Source organism: Mustelus asterias, chromosome 12 (assembly GCF_964213995.1).
Source record: "Mustelus asterias chromosome 12, sMusAst1.hap1.1, whole genome shotgun sequence".
Taxonomy (NCBI): domain Eukaryota; kingdom Metazoa; phylum Chordata; class Chondrichthyes; order Carcharhiniformes; family Triakidae; genus Mustelus; species Mustelus asterias.
Window position 1 is genome coordinate 15,693,857 of NC_135812.1, and position 19,070 is coordinate 15,712,926.

Genomic DNA, 19,070 nt, shown 5'->3' on the forward strand with positions numbered 1-19,070 from the left:
AGCGTATGTGCCAAGGGGTTGTGGTGTTGGAAGAGGTTTCAGCAATAAAGAGTGGCTTGGCAATGAATGAATTGATGTTAAGAGCTACAAATAAAAGTTTAAACCTATAGATATATTCTCAATTTTAGTCACTCAGAATACAGTGAACCCTCCCCACCTCCCAAAACAGTTCCAATGACAACTTTGTACCAGTCAGATTAAAGAGTGGTTAAATTATGGTCTTTCAAATATTTGTGTCTCTGCAACGTCTCTCAATTAAGTAAAATGAACAGACTGAAGATTGGTTTAGCACATGACCTCCAAACATGTGCAGCCTGCACATGAAGCTCCCTGTGAGAGTGTTCAAACTAAAACAAAACTCCCGATAGATGACAATTAAATGATTTCTGTTAATCCTTTTCAGTTGGGGATCTGCTACAACAAATGAGCTAACGTAGGCCTTTAGCCCCTCATACCTGAACTCATGGCTGATCTGTATGCTAACTCCATCCCCTTGTCTTAGCTCTCCCATAACCCAATACTCTTCACAAGCAGGCTTCATTAATCTAGATCAACATCTAATTGCTATTCTTGCTACTTGCTGTGATGAGGTTGAAGAGTCGAAGAGAAGAGATTTTAAGACTCAGGTATCCAGTAAACATGTCCAATATTACAAGGCAGGTTTTGTTTATAATTTAATCTTTCATGGGATGTGGACATCACCAGCAAGACCAGCATTTGTTGCCCATCTCTAATTTCCCTTGAACTGAGTGGCTAGTTGGGCAATTAAGACTCAGCCACATTAGAAACATAGAAAAACTACAGCACAATACAGGCCCTTCAGCCCACAAAGTTGTGCCGAACATGTCCCTACCTTAGCGATTACTAGGCTTACCTATAACCCTCTATCTTACTAAGTTCCATGTACTTATCTAAAAGTCTCTTAAAAGACCCTATCAAATCCGCCTCCACCACCGTTGCTGGCAGCCCATTCCACGCACCCACCACCTTCCGAGTGAGAAACTTACCCCTGACATCTCCTCTGAACCTACTCCCCAGCACCTTAAATCTGTGTCCTCTTGTGGCAACCATTTCAGCCCTGGGAAAAAGCCTCTGACTGTCCACTTGATCAATACCTCTCAACATCTTATACACCTCTATCAGGTCACCCCCTCATCCTTCATCTCTCCAAGGAGAAAAGGCCGACCACACTCACCCTATCCTCATAAGGCATGCTCCCCAACCCAGGCAACATCCTTGTAAATCTCCTCTGCACCCTTTCTATGGCTTCCACATCCTTCCTGTAATGAGGCGACCAGAACTGAGCACAGTACTCCAAGTGGGGTCTGACCAGGGTCTTATATACTGCAACATTATCTCACGACTCCTAAACTCAATTCCTCGATTGATGAAGGCCAGTACACCATACGCCTTCTTAACCACAGCCTCAACCTGCACAGCTGCTTTGAGCGTCCTATGAACTTATCTGTGTTGAACTCCATCTGCCCCTTCTCCGCCCAGTCTTGCATCCTATCAATGTCTCGCTGCAACTTCTGACATCCCTCCACACTATCCACAACACCTCCAACCTTTGTGTCATCAGCAAACTTACCAACCCATCCCTCCACTTCCTCATCCAGGTAATTTATAAAAATCACAAAGAGTAAGGGTCCCAGAACAGATCCCTGGGGCACTCCACTGATGACCGACCTCCATGCAGAATATGACCCATCTATAACCACTCTTTGCCTTCTGTGGGCAAGCCAGTTCTGGATCCACAAACTAATGTCCCCTTGGATCCCATGCCCCCTCACTTTCTCAATAAGCCTTGCATGGGGCACCTTATCAAATGCCTTGCTGAAGTCCATATATACTACATCTACTGCTCTTCCTTCATCAATGTGCTTAGTCACATCCTCAAAAAATTTAATCAGGCTCATAAGGCATGATCTGCCTTTGACAAAGCCATGCTGACTATTCTTAATCATATTATACCTCTCCAAATGTTCATAAATCCTGCCTCTCAGGATCTTCTCCATCAACTTACCAACCACTGAGGTTAGACTCACTGGTCTATAATTTCCAGGGCTATCTCTACTCCGTTTCTTGAATAAAGGAACAACATCCGCAATCCTCCAATCCTCCGGAACCTCTCCCGTCTCCATTGATGATGCAAAGATCATCGCCAGAGGCTCAGCAATCTCCTCCCTCACCTCCCACAGTAGCCTGGGGTGCATCTCATCTGGTCCCAGCGACTTATCTAACGTGATGCTTTTCAAAAGCTCCAACAAATCCTCTTTCTTAATATCTATATGCTCAAGCTTTTCAGTCCGCTGCAAGTCTGCACTACAACCACCAAGATCCTTTTCCATAGTGAATACTGAAGTAAAATATTCATTAAGTATCTCTGCTATTTCTTCCAGTTCCATACAAATTTTCCCACTGTCACACTTGATAGGTCCTATTCTTTCACGTCTTATCCTCTTGTTCTTCGCATGCTTGTAGAATGCCTTGGGGTTTTCCTTAATCCTGCCTGCCAAGGCCTTCTCATGACCCCTTCTGGCTCTCCTAATTTCCTTCTTAAGATCCTTCCTATTAGCCATATACTCTTCAAGATCTCTAACATTACCGAGCTCCCTGAACCTTTTGTAAGCTTTTATTTTCTTCTTGACTAGATTCATTACAGACTTTGTACACCACGGTTCTTGTAACCTACCATAACTTCCCTGTCTCATTGGAACGCTGCTATGTAGAACTCCAGACAAATATTCCCTGAAGATTTGCCACATTTCTTCCCTACAGTTCCCTGAGAAAACCTCTTTCCAATTTAAGCCTCCAATTTCCTGCCTAATAGCCTCATAATTCCCCTTACTCCAATTAAACACTTTTCTAACTTGTCTGATCCTATCTCTCTCCAATGCTATTGTAAAGGATTTAGAATTATGATCACTATCTCCAAAATGCTCTCCCACTGAGAGATCTAACACCTGCCCAGGTTCATTTCCCAATACCAAATCAAGTACAGCCTCTCCTCTTGTAGGCTTATCTACATACTGTGTCAAGAAACCCTCCTCCACACACCTAACAAACTCCTCCCCATCTACACCCCTTACTCTAGGGAGATTCCAATCAATATTTGGGAAATTAAAATCTCCCATCACGACAACTCTGTTATTGTTACACCTTTCCAGGATCTGTTTCCCTATCTGCTCCTCAACATCCCTGTTACTATTGGGCGGCCTATAGAAAACACCCAGTAAAGTTACTGACCCCTTCCTGTTCCTAACCTCCACCCACAGAGACTCCGTAGACAATCCCTCCATGGTGTCCATCTTTTCTGCAGCCGTGACACTATCTCTGATCAACAGTGCCACTCCCCCACCTCTTTTGCCTCCCTCCCTGTCCCTTCTGAAACATCTGAAACCCGGCACTTGAAGTAACCAGTCCTGTCCTTGAGTCATCCAAGTCTCTGTAATGGCCACCACATCATATTTCCAAGTAGTGATCCATGCTCTAAGCTCATCCACTTTGTTCACAACACTCCTTGCGTTAAAATAGACACATCTCAAACCTTCGGTCTGAGCGCTCCCCTTCTCTATCACCTGCCTATCCTCCCTCTCAAGGGAAAATAAAACTTCCCAGGTGTCACTGGGGCCTACTTCCGGTTTTACCCTCCCAGCTGCCTTAGAGAAAAAAACCCTCCAAAAATAGAGTAATTTAAAAACACCTCTTACCCAGTAGCTCTCCTCTCCTGAAAACACATTGCTCAGGGTCTGGAGCCACATGGAGGCCAGACCAGGTAAGGATGGCAGATTTCCTTCCCTGAAGGACATCACTGAATCATATAGCCCACCAACGCCTCTACTTTCTCAGAAGACTAAGGAAATTTGGCATGTCAGCTACGACTTTCACCAACTTTTTTAGATGTACCATAGAAAGCATTCTTTCTGCTTGTATCACAGCTTGGTATGGCTCCTGCTCTGCCCAAGACCGCAAGGAACTACAAAAGGTCGTGAATGTAGCCCAATCCATCACGCAAACTAGCCTCCCATCCATTGACTCGATCTACACTTCCTGCTGCCTCAGCAAAGCAGCCAGCATAATTAAGGACCCCACACACCCCGGACATTCCCTCTTTCACCTTCTTCCATCGGTAAAAAGATACAGAAGTCTGAGGTCACGTACCGACCGACTCAAGAACAGCTTCTTCCCTGCTGCTGTCAGACTTTTGAATGGACTTACCTTGCATTAAGTTGATCTTTCTCTACACCCTAGCTATGACTGTAACACTACATTCTGCACTCTCTCGTTTCCTTCTCTATGATCGGTATGTTTTGTCTGTATAGTGCACAAGAAACAATACTTTTCACTGCATGTTAATACATGTGACGATAATAAATCAAATCTTTTACAACAATTGATATGGTTTCATGGTCACCATCTCCGAGATTAGCTTTTAAATTTCAGGTTATTAATCAAATTTAAATTCCACCAGCTGCCCTGGTGGGATTTGAATCCTTGAGTGAGATTTTCTGGCCCTGCCCAGCACTAGGATTATCCAGTCCTGTTGTAATCAATGGACTTTTGGCTGGGCCGTCGAATCTCTCATGGTAGGTACCACCACAATATGGCTGGTAAATCTTGGACTTCAGTTCCAGAACATTAGCCTGAGCTTTTGGATTACCAGTCCAGTGACATTACACCTATACCACCATCTCCTCTTTGATACCAGTAATTAAGGACACCAACCGTTAACTTCTTTATTCTTGCTTGCAGTACGCAACAATTTCTATTTCTCAAAACATGATTCCAAACGACTGCATTTTAATTACATCTATGCTAATCGCACGTCGTATACACACATGGCATGCTTTCTCACACCATACTTAGTCAGACGCAGAATAAACCTTCTGCTTCATGGCATCACTATAACAACTAAACAAAATTGTCGACAATAGGCCTTGAGCTATCTAATGTTAATTGGTGTATAATGCACAAGTTAACTACAGATGTTTCTGGTCCTTTTATGATGATCAGCCCACATTTGATTGAACTAGCTGAAGGCATGCCTCCACCAGAAATGACAACGTATAAACAAAATTTGAACACATTGCACCTATATCCTAACAAGAATCCACTCCACCAGTCAGTAGTTGCATTACTCCTCTTTGTAATTGGCTCATTAATTGTTTACAATTTCCGGAATTCTTCAATGGTCTGCCATAAGAATTGTAAAAATAGCAATATTTTATACTTTAGAGTGAAGACCTTGAAATAACATAGTGTAAATATCAGCTCAATGTTTTGGTCTAAATTCCTCTATTTGCTGGTTGAATGTAGCAACTAGCACGTTAATTTTAAACAGGTTGATGCTTCTGCTAAAATAGCAGCCCAAAAAAGTTCAACCAATTTCGCACCTGAAGCATTTCTCCAGCCAGATTTTCGTGTAGGTCCGTAAAAACACAAGTCGTGCCTTTTTGAGGTTTCCAAAAATGCGAGCCCACCTCCAAACCCAATCCTGTTATATTTTCTCTCTGGGAGACATGGGCGAGGAAGAAACAGGTGTTTCCGAACTGCAGAACAATGGGAGGAGTATCGATGCTGAGGTGAGCTGGTTGGAAATTCCGTTTAGGTTCTTGGGGCCAGCAACACAGCCCCCAACATTGTTCTTATAACCCCTAAACTCTAACCCTTCAAATCCCTACTGACCCTCGTGCTCTCCATGCCTGATGTATCTTGCATAGCTATTCACCCAGTATCCATTATGGGTAGAACTCTGGCTGTCTTTGAAATGGACGTCTTAAAAAAATACTAACAATCTAATAGAGATGTCTATCAAACACATTTCATACCAAAAAATGCCTGTCATTCACAAAAGCCATTAAAAAAATTCTATCAAGTGATCAGACTTGGTTTACCACATCAATGGCATTTCTTAATAGTGGCTAATAAAAATATGCTGGGTTAAACGGCTTTGGACTTTTGAAACTCAGCCAATGGGTTCAGGTATCAAAACAAACTCCAGGAAATTTAATCAAATCAATTGAAACAGAAAAAAGAGAGCATTTTTTCTAAGCTCTTTTGAATGATAACAGCTATACTAGACATCCTGTCAATCATAGCATTCCATGAACAGTTAACTGTTTCTATTTTCCCCAAGTGAAGATTTTTCTCCCCAACTTAAAAAGGGCTCTTGGCATTTAAATCACTTGAGATTATTACACTAGAGATCCCAAGCAGTGTGTTCTTTAGTTTTGAATACATAAGAATAATTTTTCCATAGGGAGTATAGATGCATTCCAACACGGAACGTGGTTAATGTAATGGTTAGCTTATCTTTTCTGGACGAGCCCTATGATGAATCACTCCAGTTTAAACACATCTACATTACAATTCAGCATCTAGAATTATGCGGGGGTGCGGAAAATTCAATTCTACAGTGCAGAAGGAGGCCATTTGGCCCATTGAGTCTGCACTGACCACAATCCCCCCAGGTCCTATCCCCATACATTTACCCTAGCTAGCTCCCCTGACACTAAGGGGCAATTTGGCATGGCCAATCCACCTAACCCGCACATCTTTGGACTATGGGAGGAAACCCATGCAAACACGGGGAGAATGTGCAAACTCCACGCAGACAGTGACTCAAGCTGGGAATCGAACCTGGGTCCCTGGCGCTATGAAGCAGCAGTACTAACCATTGTGCCATCATGCTGCCCCTGATAGTGACATTTGAAGTTGTGGAAACATTTACATGTCAGTGTGTTCCCAACTCCTTAGCAAGCATCTGCCAGTGACTATAAACTCTCCAATCAGTTGGGCTTTTTTTAGGGCTTCCAGAACCTGCACCAGTGCGTGAAAATAGTGGTTGGGAGAGAAAACTTAAATTTCCTATCCAGCTCACAACAGTAACCCTGATCTCAGAACAACTGCATGTGGGGTCATGAACCAAAGCCTTCCTGACCTGCGAAAATACCATTGGCTCAGGAAAGAGTCCGAAATTTCTTATGTGGTCAAAATCTTAAAGATTTCAGATTTGCCAACCCCATTTCTGCCTCCATCAGAGATGAATTCCATCACCTCATGTCAGGAAGATGCCCCAGAATACAACAGTGCAAAGGAGAGAAAAACAAAATGGGCACTAAATCAGAGGGAGGAACTGGCAAATATTTAGGTTATTTGGAAAGCAGGAAGGGCAAAATAAAGTCTCGGGTGTCAGTGCATGATGATTTCCCCCAACATTGTGATCCTAGCTTTACCCTCTGAATGCATATATCAGAGATTCCAGTTCAAGCCACACCTGATTTTCTGGGCAGAATTCTCCCAAGTCCCCACCAGCATGTTCAAGCCCCCGCCAGCATGGCAGGAAGCCCAGAAATCATTTTCACGCTGGCCTGAATTTACAGTGGGACCTCCTTCATTTGTATCCCATTAACGGGATGCAGATGAAGACCTGCCCCCCACACCAGATTCTTCACGATACCAGCGGGAAAACATGCCAGCGTGAAATATGTTTGGAACAACATTGCGTGCAGTTGTCGGAACTCAGCTGAACAACGCCTGGGGCTGCCTACAGATTTCAGGATGGAGGTCACTCATGACCCTGGACCACCACAGCAATGGATCAGGTGTCCAAATGCAGGTGGGCCTTTCAGATTAGGTGTCCTGGAGGGGGTCTTCCAGCCTCAGAACGTTTCAGGAGGTCCACCTTCCAATCTCAAAGTAATCCTGGACTTCATATTCAGGTTGTCCACCTTCTATCTACAATGGTGGGTCAGTGATGTTAGACGCCTTTTCAGCATGGCATCCAGGCAGGACGACAGACTATACGCCACCCAGCAGTACTAACCATTGTGCCATCATGCTGCCCCTGATAGTGACATTTGAAGTTGTGGAAACATTTACATGTCAGCGTGTTCCCAGACAGACTATACATACCCATGGAGTATGGTTCAAAACATTCAGTTGTATAATTAAGAAGGTCAGGCCACAAGATTTGGTGTGTGTTTTCCCACCAGCCACTGCAGCACTTGGTCTCAAAATGGGAGAATCCCAACTGTAGTTGGAGAATAATGCATAGCCTGCACCAGAATTCTTGTGTGCTCTGTGGGCATGGCTTACCACTAGGCGTGTAAAATGAAAAATAGCCCGTGGCATTTCGGCTTTTAATGTTTGCATTGCCTAATTTCAAGAGCTAAATGTTGGTTTCGTTCTTTACTTTCCCCTCAATGATATTATATCTTGCTGTTTTTAAATTAGTCTCCTGCTCTTTTGAATGATAACAGAAATGGCATTGTTCATAATTCTACTAATATCACAAGGGCGTATGTACTAAATAGCCTTTTCATCCATCTTCAGTGCATACAGCAAAATGGTTTTACTGTTCTCGAGCGATTTCTTCAATGTCTTGCTGAGGGCTGATTGTCATTATGTTAATTTATCTGCAGCCTGGCTGAACTGTAACATTCCAGTCTGTGGTGATCTTATGATTAACCTACATACTAATGTTGAAATTTACATGACAGATTGTCAGCAACTAAACCAGCCAAAGCCTAAAAATAAACTTCAGGAACATGTCTGAACATTTTATTGCCTCAAAGAAATTCTGTATTTAGGATGATAGTGTTTGTAATACTGGTTTGGACGTCATATGACTGAGAGTACTGATTTGTTTTGAGTACTAAGGGTCCTTTCAGTGGTATTATTTTCTTTAATAATCATCTTTTTTCTGTCATGTATATCATGCTGTTATGAGCACTGAATCGCTGGTCTCTTTCTTACTCCTGCTTATTAGTTAAGTATTTAACTCTGATTTTTCTATTTCCCAGTGTAAATTATTCACCAATTATAATGTGCATACCATGCTCCCAAATTTTAAATTTGTCCCCAGTTACATCGGAGTAAAATAATTCTACAGGATGGAGTTCCACATGCACAACGACAACTTAGTAAGTGCATATAACACTGACAAGATGCACACGCCCTGTCTCTGCCATCCCACCCCCCCCCCCATCTCACCACAAGCAGCACCCCACCCTGAAACCCCCCCCAGCCTCGCTGCAAACTACACAATGCACTCTGTCATGTTAGTGATCAGACTGGATTCCAAATGCACTCTTCCCCCACCTGAAAATACCTAGCCCTCCCAGAACCACAATTTGGTTTTTTTTGTAGCACAGGAACACCAAAGATCGACCACAGTTTCAAGGAACACTCCCACGTTCCCTCTTCCTGTAATAAAGAGACAAAAAAAAAACACCAAATCTGTATCCTCCCTCCCGGCTCGCAGCTTCATTTTCACAAGAACTACATCCTCCTAATTTTTATGTTTTTGCGCTGCAGCCCACTCCCTCCTCCAGTAGTCCACGCCTCAAGCAATAGTGGAGACACCGCAGCAAATAGCAGGGAAAGGGTGTATCAAAAATAAATGATAAAGACTTTGATTAAATAAAAAAACAACATGGAAGAGAAACCAGTGAGAGGGCAAAGGAAAGAAACCATATTGAGAGTGGGAAAGAAGAGAGAGGGACCAATCGGGGATAGTGTGGAGAGTGAAATTGTAAAACCTGGAGTGGGGGGGGGGTTGGGGGCTGGACTGAAAGATAGACACAAGTAAACACAGTGCAGGAAGACAAAGGAACAGAAACGACATTGTTGGAAGAGATGGTAAAATGAATAGTTGAAAAATTGCATTCAGCACACTCCCTGATTTTGGATACTTACTTTTGGAAGGCATGGTTCCCCACCGAGTGTGACTCATAAAATTAGCCCCTGTGTTGCAATAGCAGATACTGCTGTCAGTTGCTATAACAACTGATGCTTTCTCAATATTGAGCATGTGTGCACAAGCGACAGAAAGTTAATGCAGACTAAAACCGAGTATTAGAGCTTCCACAGAACTGATTTACTCTTCCAGCATAATTTATTTCAAAAGGTACAAATTCTAACTTAATAATTGATCTGTGGTATGCAAGTTACACGATATAATTACCAACACATGGTGCACTAGGAACTCCCATGATGCTCTAGATTGGCCATTCATGACGATATCAGCCACATCTTGAATGAAATAACCTAGAAGGAACAGGTCAAAAAGCTATTAATTTATTTAAAAGTTACAGAGGACTAGAACTGTAACGTACTTATTCAAATAGATGGATCACGAGATACTTTAATGGTTTAAGAAAATAGATGCAAAAAAACATGTTTCCCACCCACATGGTGGCTCAGTCACCAGCTGCTGTGTGATCAGAAGGCCAGGATGCCCCGGGCTTGAACCTGTGCTGAGTTAGCTGATCAGGGTGGAGTACAGTTTGCTACAGCTGGTCTCCATATTCTCAGGGAGGGAGAAGGGGGAGTGGAAATTGCTAGGGTTTTTGTTCCAGTGACTTTACTGGAAGTTCACAACGGTAAAAACAGGATTGCCTTGGCTCCTGTGTTCGAATGATATTCCAGTGTTCACTGCACAGGCTGTTGTTGGAGCAATCACCATTGTACAGGATTCACAGCCTTTGAGGAAAAAAGGAGGAAGGATTCAAATCAGAGGGGAGAGCCCCGTGAAACTTCAGTTACAGTAATCGTTGAAATCTCCCCATTTTACTTGATGCACATTTTTTTGTGCACTTTGCATTAAGGCTGTTTCTGGAGTTTTCCTATTCTGCATTCAATTACATTTGAGCCAGATTTCTGAAAAACAAACTTGCAATTGTATAGCCCTGTTTTTTTGACCATGGGGATGACACTGGTTAGCCCTGCTGTCTCACAGCTCCAGAGACCCAGGTTCAATTCTGGCCTCGGGTGTCTGTGTGGAGTTTGCATGTTCCCCATGTCTACATGGGTTTTCACAGGGTATTCCGGTTTCCTTCGACAGTCCAAAGACATGCAGGTTAGGTGGATTGGCCACAGTAAATTGCCCCTCTGTTTGTGTGAGTGAGAGCCCTGGTGTCTTGTCCTGGGTGTAGCACCCAGTGTCTGTCGGGATAGGCTCCGACTCACTGCGCCCCTGAATTGGAGCAAGTGAGTAAATGAAGATTATTCTTCCTACAGGAAGTTCACAAGTACTTCAGTGCCAGTGACTTGTTTTTCCAGGCAAACACAGCAGCCAATGTGCACAGGTCCCACAATCAACAATAGTAAAATGACTAGCTTTATGGAGGAGGCAGTGATGCACTGGTAACAATCCAAGGCCTAGGCTAATGTTCTGGGACCATGGGTTCAAATCCCACCATGCCAACTGGTGAAATTTATAAATCTGGAATTAAAAGCAATAGTGACCACCGCCGGTATTCTACCGCACCGCCTGCCACAGGAATCGGAGCGAGCGAGAGTGGACAATGGGAAGCTCCATTGACCTTGGGCAGGATTTTCCAGTCTCGGGTCAAGTGAGGCATTAAAATTCCGTCCACGAGTCCATTGTCATAAAAACCCATCTAGTTCACTAATGCCCCTCAGGGAAGGAAATCTTTCGTCCTTACCTTACATGTGATGCCAGACCCACCGCAGTGTGGTTGACTCTTAAATGCTCTCTGAAATGACCTAGCAAGCTACGCAGTTGTATCAAACTGCTATGAAGTCTAAAATGAATGAAACCGAATGGACCACCCAGCAATGACCTAGGCAATGGAAACAACAACATCTGGGGGCTTGTGTCATAATTGGGAAGGCTGTTCCACAGACTACTCAAGTAAGATCCTGACATTGTCATACTCATGCCATTGTACCTAACAGGCAATGTCCCAAACACCACCAGTACCATCCCACTGGCAGGATAGAACCACTGGACAAGTACAGCGGTATTCAGTCGGGAGGGAGTTTCTTTAAAGTTTTATGCCATCAGGTCAAACATGGGTAAGGAAACCTTCGCTGATTATCACCTATTGCAACAGCCCACACCCCTGCTCTCAGCTGATGAAACAGTATTGCTTTCGACTCCAAATTCATTTGGAGGATGGCAAAGGAACAGAAATGTACTCTGGGTGGAGGACTTCAATGCCCATCACCAAGAGTGGCTCAATGGCACCACTACTGACAAAGCAGCTTGAGGTCTAAAGTTGAGGTCTGCAGTAGTTGGTAAGTGAACCAACAAGAGGGAAAAAAACTACTTGATATTGTTCTCACTAATCTATCTGTTGCAGATACATCTGTCCATCACATTATTAGGAGTGATCAATGCAGACTCCTTGTGCAAACAAGTCCCATTTTCACATTGAGGATACTGTCCACCGTCTAAATGAGATAGAACAGATCGAGCAACTCAAAACTGAGCATCCATGAGGCACTATGGATCAGCAGCAGCAGAATTGTAATCAACCAGTCTGCAACCTCATGACTCAACATACCCCCCACTCTGCCATTACCATCAAGCCAGGGAAATACTATAGTTCAAAGAAGAGTGAAGTGGAGCATGCCAGAAGCAGCAACATGCACACCTAAAAGTGTGGTGTCAACCTGGTGAAGCTAAATGCAGAAGTACTTGCATGCCAAACAGCGCGAGGAGCATATGACAAAGCCAAGCAAACCACAATCATCAGATCGGATTTGAGTCCTGCCATGTCAAGTCATGAATGGTATTGAGCAATTAAACAATTAACTGGGACAAAGAACAAAGAACAATACAGCACAGGAACAGGCCCTTCGGCCCTCCAAGCCCGCGCCGCTCCCTGGTCCAAACTAGACCATTCTTTTGTATCCCTCCATTCCCACTCCGTTCATGTGGCTATCTAGATAAGTCTTAAATGTTCCCAGTGTGTCTGCCTCCACCACCTTGCCCGGCAGCGCATTCCAGGCCCCCACCACCCTCTCTGTAAAATATGTCCTTCTGATATCCGTGTTAAACCTCCCCCCACTTCACCTTGAACCTATGACCCCTCGTGAACGTCACCACCGATCTGGGAAAAAGCTTCCCACCGTTCACCCTATCTATGCCTTTCATAATTTTATACACCTCTATTAGGTCACCCCTCATCCTCCGTATTTGCAGTGAGAACAACCCCAGTTTACCCAATCTCTCCTCATAACTAAGCCCTTCCATACCAAGCAACATCCTGGTAAACCTCCTCTGCACTCTCTCTAAAGCCTCCACGTCCTTCTGGTAGTGTGGCGACCAGAACTGGGCGCAGTATTCCAAATGCGGCCGAACCAACGTTCTATACAACTGCAACATCAGACCCCAACTTGTATACTCTATGCCCCGTCCTATAAAGGCAAGCATGCCATATGCCTTATTCACTACCTTCTCCACCTGTGACGTCACCTTCAAGGATCTGTGGACTTGCACACCCAGGTCCCTCTGCGTATCTACACCCTTTATGGTTCTGCCATTTATCATATAGCTCCCCCCCAAGTTAGTTCTACCAAAATGCATCACTTCGCATTTATCTGGATTGAACTCCATCTGCCATTTCTTTGCCCAAATTTCCAGCCTATCTATATCCTTCTGTAGCCTCTGACAATGTTCCTCACTATCTGCAAGTCCAGCCATTTTCGTGTCATCCGCAAACTTACTGATCACCCCAGTTACACCTTCTTCCAGATCGTTTATATCAATCACAAACAGCAGAGGACCCAACAGAGCCCTGCGGAACACCACTAGTCACAGGCATCCAGCCGGAAAAAGACCCTTCCACTACCACCCTCTGTCTTCTGTGACCAAGCCAGTTCTCCACCCATCTAGCCACCTCCCCCTTAATTCCATGAGATCCAGCCTTTTGCACCAACCTACCATGAGGGACTTTGTCAAACGCTTTACTAAAGTCCATATAAACGACATCCACGGCCCTTCCTTCGTCAGCCATTCTAGTCACTTCTTCAAAAACTCCACCAGGTTAGTGAGGCATGACCTCCCTCTCACAAAACCATGCTGACTATCGTTAATGAGTTTATTCCTTTCCAGTGATATCCTACTCACTGATGCTCAGTTTGGATCTGCCACGGTGACTCAACTCCTGATTTCATTACAGCTTTGGTCCAAACATGCATGCAAAAGCTGAAAAGAGGTCAGGTGAGAGTGACTGTCCTTGACACCAAGGTAGTATTTGACCAAGTGTGGCATTAAGGAGCGTTAGCAAAACTGGAGTCAATGGGAATGAGCGGGAAAACTCTCCATTGGTTTGGAGGGGTATCTAGCACAAAGACAGTTGCGGTTGTTGGAGGTCAATCATCTCAGCTCGGGGACATTGATGCAGGGGTTCCCCTGGGTAGTGTCCTAGGCCCATCTTCAGTTGTTTCCTGAATGACCTTCCCTCCATCATAGTCAGATGTGGGAAAGTTTGCTACTAATTGCAAAGTGCTCAGTACCGTTTGCATTTCCTCAGATACTGAAGCAGCCCATGTCCATATGCAACAAGATCAGGACAACATTCAGGCTTGGGCTGATAATTGGCAAGTAAAATTGGCATTACACAAGTGCTAGGCAATGACCACCTCCAACAGAGAGAACCAAACCATCTCCCCTCAAAATTGAACCACATTCCCATCACTGAATCCTCCACTATCAAACATCCTGGGGGCTACCATTGACCAGAAACTGAACTGGACTAGCCACTTAAACAAATACAATGGCTACAGAGCAGGTCTGAGGCTGGGAATCCTGTGGCAAGTAACCTGACCCCCAAAGCCTGTCCACCATCTACAAGGCACAAGTCATGAGTGTGATGGTATACTCTCCACTTGTCTGTGCAGCTCCAACAACACTCTGCTTGACACCATCCAGGACAAAGCAGCCTGCCTGATTGGCACCCGATCTGCCAACTTCAACATTCACTCCCTCCACCACCAATGTACAGTACAACAGTATCATTTACAAGATATACTGCAGAAACTTACCAAGCTCCGTTGACAGCATCTTCCAAACCCATGACCACTACCACCAAGAACGGCATGATGCATGGGAACTTCACTACCTGAAAGATCCCCTCCTAGCCACACACCATCCTATCCTGAACTACATCACTGTTCCTTCACTGTCCCTTCGTCAAAATCCTGTAATTCCTTCTCTAACAGCACTGTGGCTGTATCTATACCACATGGACTGCAAAAGTTCGAGAAGGCGGCTCACAGAGACCTTCCCAAGGGCAATTGGAGATGGACAATAAATGCTGTCCTACATCTCCGCCACATCTCAAAATAATTTTAAAAAATAACTTTTTGGTGATGTTGTTTGAGAGGGAAATATTGTCTATCGCATCAAGAGAAATTCCAGCTCTTTCTTTTTAAAAAAAGTACTAAGGAATCTCTTACATCTGCTTAATTGGCAGTCAGTGCCTGGGTTTAATGTTTCCTCTGAAAGCAGCATTCTGGTTACTGCAGCACTCCCTCGGTGTTGCACAGAATTGGCAGCCAGTGTTTCCTCTGTGCTATGTAGCTATGCAGATACACAAGCACAAAGCATTTTGGAATGTACTGTGCATTGCAATAAAGAAGCTGCACACCACAAAGAAATATTAGAGGGAACATCAGGTGTTAGCTGGGTCTAGACATGGCAGAACACAAGTACGAATATTGAGTCATAGCAGGATAAGGCGACATCTCCATCTCCCAGTCAAACAAACTGCTAACACTAACTGTGGGGGAACAAGAAGGTCTTTTGGTAAGGCACTGGAAACAAATAGTGAGTCTTGTGGCATATTTCAATCATTCTTGAATAACAATTTATCAAGCTTGGCAATTCTGGGAGAAACATTATCTTAGTGATACTTGGCTTTGTGGAAATGTATCTGATATTGTCATCAGCTTGCTGAGGTTAAGCTACGCCTTCAAGAAGAATGCTGAAAATATGACTGGCTGAGGAACGGCAATGGGAGCAAAAACAATGTAAAACAAATAGAAAATATCTACAATTTTCATTCTAAAAATGGGAGCAAATGTAATCTGTTTTAGCCTTTGTTGGTGAGTTACATTGGTACACAATGGTATGTACACACTAAGTTTAAAAGTCTTAATTCATAACGCTGACCTACCAAAAGTTTCCAGTGGTGATTTTCAGCCATTGGGTTGGTCTGGGTCAAATAACATTGTCATGGTTATTCAATATGATTGGAGTATTTGGCAAATAAATCTCTCCATCTGCTGTGATTACTGTAGCTTACTCAGGGGAAGCACAGACACAAGTTTCTTTCCAATGTCAAACTCCATTTTGTCATGGACTCTCCAACAGAATGTTTCTCAGTTTCCTCGTAACCAATACCCAGTCTGGTATGATTGTTCTACACGATGCTTGGGTGTCTGGTTGATTTTTAAGCACAAATTGGAAGCGAGATGATCAGCTTCTGACTTGGTCCTAATCTCTTGTCTGGCCTAGGTTCCCTAGCATAATTCTCCTGTTTAACTTTCCTCTCACCAACAACATATCTTTTGGAGATGCTCAAAATTAGGGCAGATTTGTTTTCCAAGCATGGAATGATTTAATATGGGTGGTGTGTGCATCATCAAGGATGTTCAGAGTGAGATTTTGCTTGCGTATTTCAATGCCTGTCGATGGCACGGACTCTGCTTAAAATCATGCATCTTAAGATTGGGCTTGTTGTGAATCAGACAAGTAAAATAGGAGGTCTCATATCCCGACATTCCCAGACCAACAACTGGCAGAATCTCAGTGATTGTTTATTGCCACATTAATAGTTCAGATTGGCAACTAATTGAGGAAATTCAAGAACAGAATTTCCAAGGGATTAAAACAAGAAAGCAAACTCAGCTTTCTCTCCTAATGGATGATGCCAGACCCGCTGAGTTTTTCTAACATCCTCTGTTCTTGTTTCAGATTCCAGCATCTTCAGGATTTTGCTTATGCTGAGGAATTAAGTCTGGCTGAATGCTTTCCAAAACCATAATTCTGGAAGATCCAATTAACCCATACACTGGCTTTTTGATTCGGTTGTGCTTGCACAAAAAGGTTTTGGGAAGCATTTACCCCATTTCTGTACGAAAAGAAGCTCCTCTTTGGGAAATGGTTCGAAGAGGCGCAGGACTATTACAAGAACAAGTTTACACACCCTTCAGAGGAAGGCCAACTTCTGCTTCATCTATTCTCCCCACCCCCCACATTGTAGATACGTTTCTTGATCTAATTAGTGTTTCTATTACAATTCGTGAATTAGTATTTGTGGAAAATAATTTTATTTATGGTTTTGAGCCAATCTTTACAACAGAGTTGAAGATCAACTTCCTTCACATAAAGATTTGATGATTTTCAGGCTGGGTAGATGCTAAACGTGGTACTTAATTGTGGCTTTGCTGTGATTAGTTCATAAAACTCCACAGTCAGCAAGTATTGTGAGCTTCCTGAAGTACATTATATAATTTCTGCATAATATAATTTGTTTGCTTTTCACGAGCAACTCCTATTAGGGCTATAAATGGCCAAAAACAGATCCCTTTTTCTACCTAATTCTCCATTAACTGGACTCACTGTCCCAGAACGTCAGTTTATTTATTCATTTAGCGAATGTAAAATCCCTAAAGCCAAGCAGTTTCTTCCGGCCCTGCTGTGTTGAGTTTAACGTCACTTTCCATGATCTGGCACAGATGGTTTAGTTGTTAAGAGAAGCAAACTGTCAAATAGAGATCTTCCCCTGTGGTGATCAACATAGCAAATATCCTCAAAATATTCAGCACCAAATGGATGACATTTGTTTCATGGTGTAGGATTTTACAGTCACGCATTATGATATGCCAACAAAAATATATTTGCAATGTTTATTTCATCCAAGCCTCAAAGCTGATATTATCATTAATGATTGAAGACTCACATTTTCTGGGAAAAACTTACTGCTTTTACATTTCATAGGATTACATTAGAAAGCAAGATAATTGTTAGTTTCTAATAATAAAACTCCAGGTTACCACTTCATAAAGCTAAGGGCCTTGGAATGTTTTATCTTTATGTCTAAAAAGGCCAGTTTATGACACATCTATCTTCATGAGTTAACATTAATAGGGATGTTTTAGGATTTGCTTTTGAGGCATTACATTTGATTAATATTAATGCCTTTGATAAATACTATTCTGTGAACCTTTATCCAAAGCTGCTCACTTGCGAAGTGGTTCAAAAGGCAATCTTAACCTAAAATCAAAGCAACTGTGCTCAATTACCAGGGTCATTTTAGTTGTTGTGATGTGGGGTAATGTTGGTAGGGCTACATTTATGGCCTATTCTTGTTGCCTTTCAAGAATGGTGATTTACTTGGGCCATTTCTTTTATTCATTCATGGGCAACGGGTGTCGCTGGCTGGCCAGCATTTATTGTCCATCCCTAGCTGCCCTCGAGAAGGTGATGGTGAGCCATCTTCTTGAATCGCTGCAGTCCACGTGTCATTAGGGAGGGAATTCCAACGATTGCAAAGGAATGGCGATATATTTCCAAGTCAGGATGGTGAGTGGCTTGGAGGAGAACTTGCAGGTGGTGTTCCCAAGTATCTGCTGCCCTTGTCCTTCTAGGTGGAAGTGGTCGTGGGTTTGGAAGGTGCTGTCTAAGGGTCTTTGGTGAATTGCTGCAGTGCATCTTGTAGATAGTACACACTGCTGCTACTGAGCGTCGGTGACGGAGGGAGTGGATGGTTGTAGATGTGGTGCCAATCAAGTGGGCTTCTTTGTCCTGGATGGTGTCAAGCTTCTTGAGTGTTGTTGGCCATCCAGGCAAGTGGGGAGTATTCCATCACACTCCTGACTTGTGCCTTGTAGATGGTGGATAGGCTTTGGGGAGTCAGGAGGTGAGTTACTCACCACAGTATTCCTAGCCTCTGACCTGATCTTGTAGCCACTGTGTTTATGTGGTGAGTCCAGTTGAGTTTCTGGTCAATGGTAACGCCAAGGATGTTGACAGTGGGGATTCAGTGATGGTAACACCATTGAATGTCAAGTGGCGGTGGTTAGAGTGTCTCTTATTGGTGATGGCTATTGTCTGGCATTTGTGTGGCACGAATGTTACTTGCCACTTGTCAGCCCAAGCCTGGATATTGTCCAGATTTTGTTGCATTTGAACACGGACTGCTTCAGCAACTGAGGAGTCGCGAATGGTGCTGAACATTGTGCAATCATCGGTGAACTTCCCTACTTCTGACCTCATGACGGAGGGAAGGTCATTGATGAAGCAGCTG

General features: G+C 43.5%; 1 protein-coding gene across 1 annotated transcript in view; it reads right to left on the reverse strand.

Annotated features, from left to right (window-relative positions):
- tlcd1 (TLC domain containing 1) overlaps positions 1-19,070 on the reverse strand; it is a 58,387-nt gene that overhangs the window by 10,985 nt on the left and 28,332 nt on the right. The window contains exon 3 of the mRNA XM_078224835.1: positions 9,971-10,053. Within this exon, the coding sequence (XP_078080961.1) occupies positions 9,971-10,053 (83 nt within the window). The remainder of the gene's footprint in view (positions 1-9,970; positions 10,054-19,070) is intronic.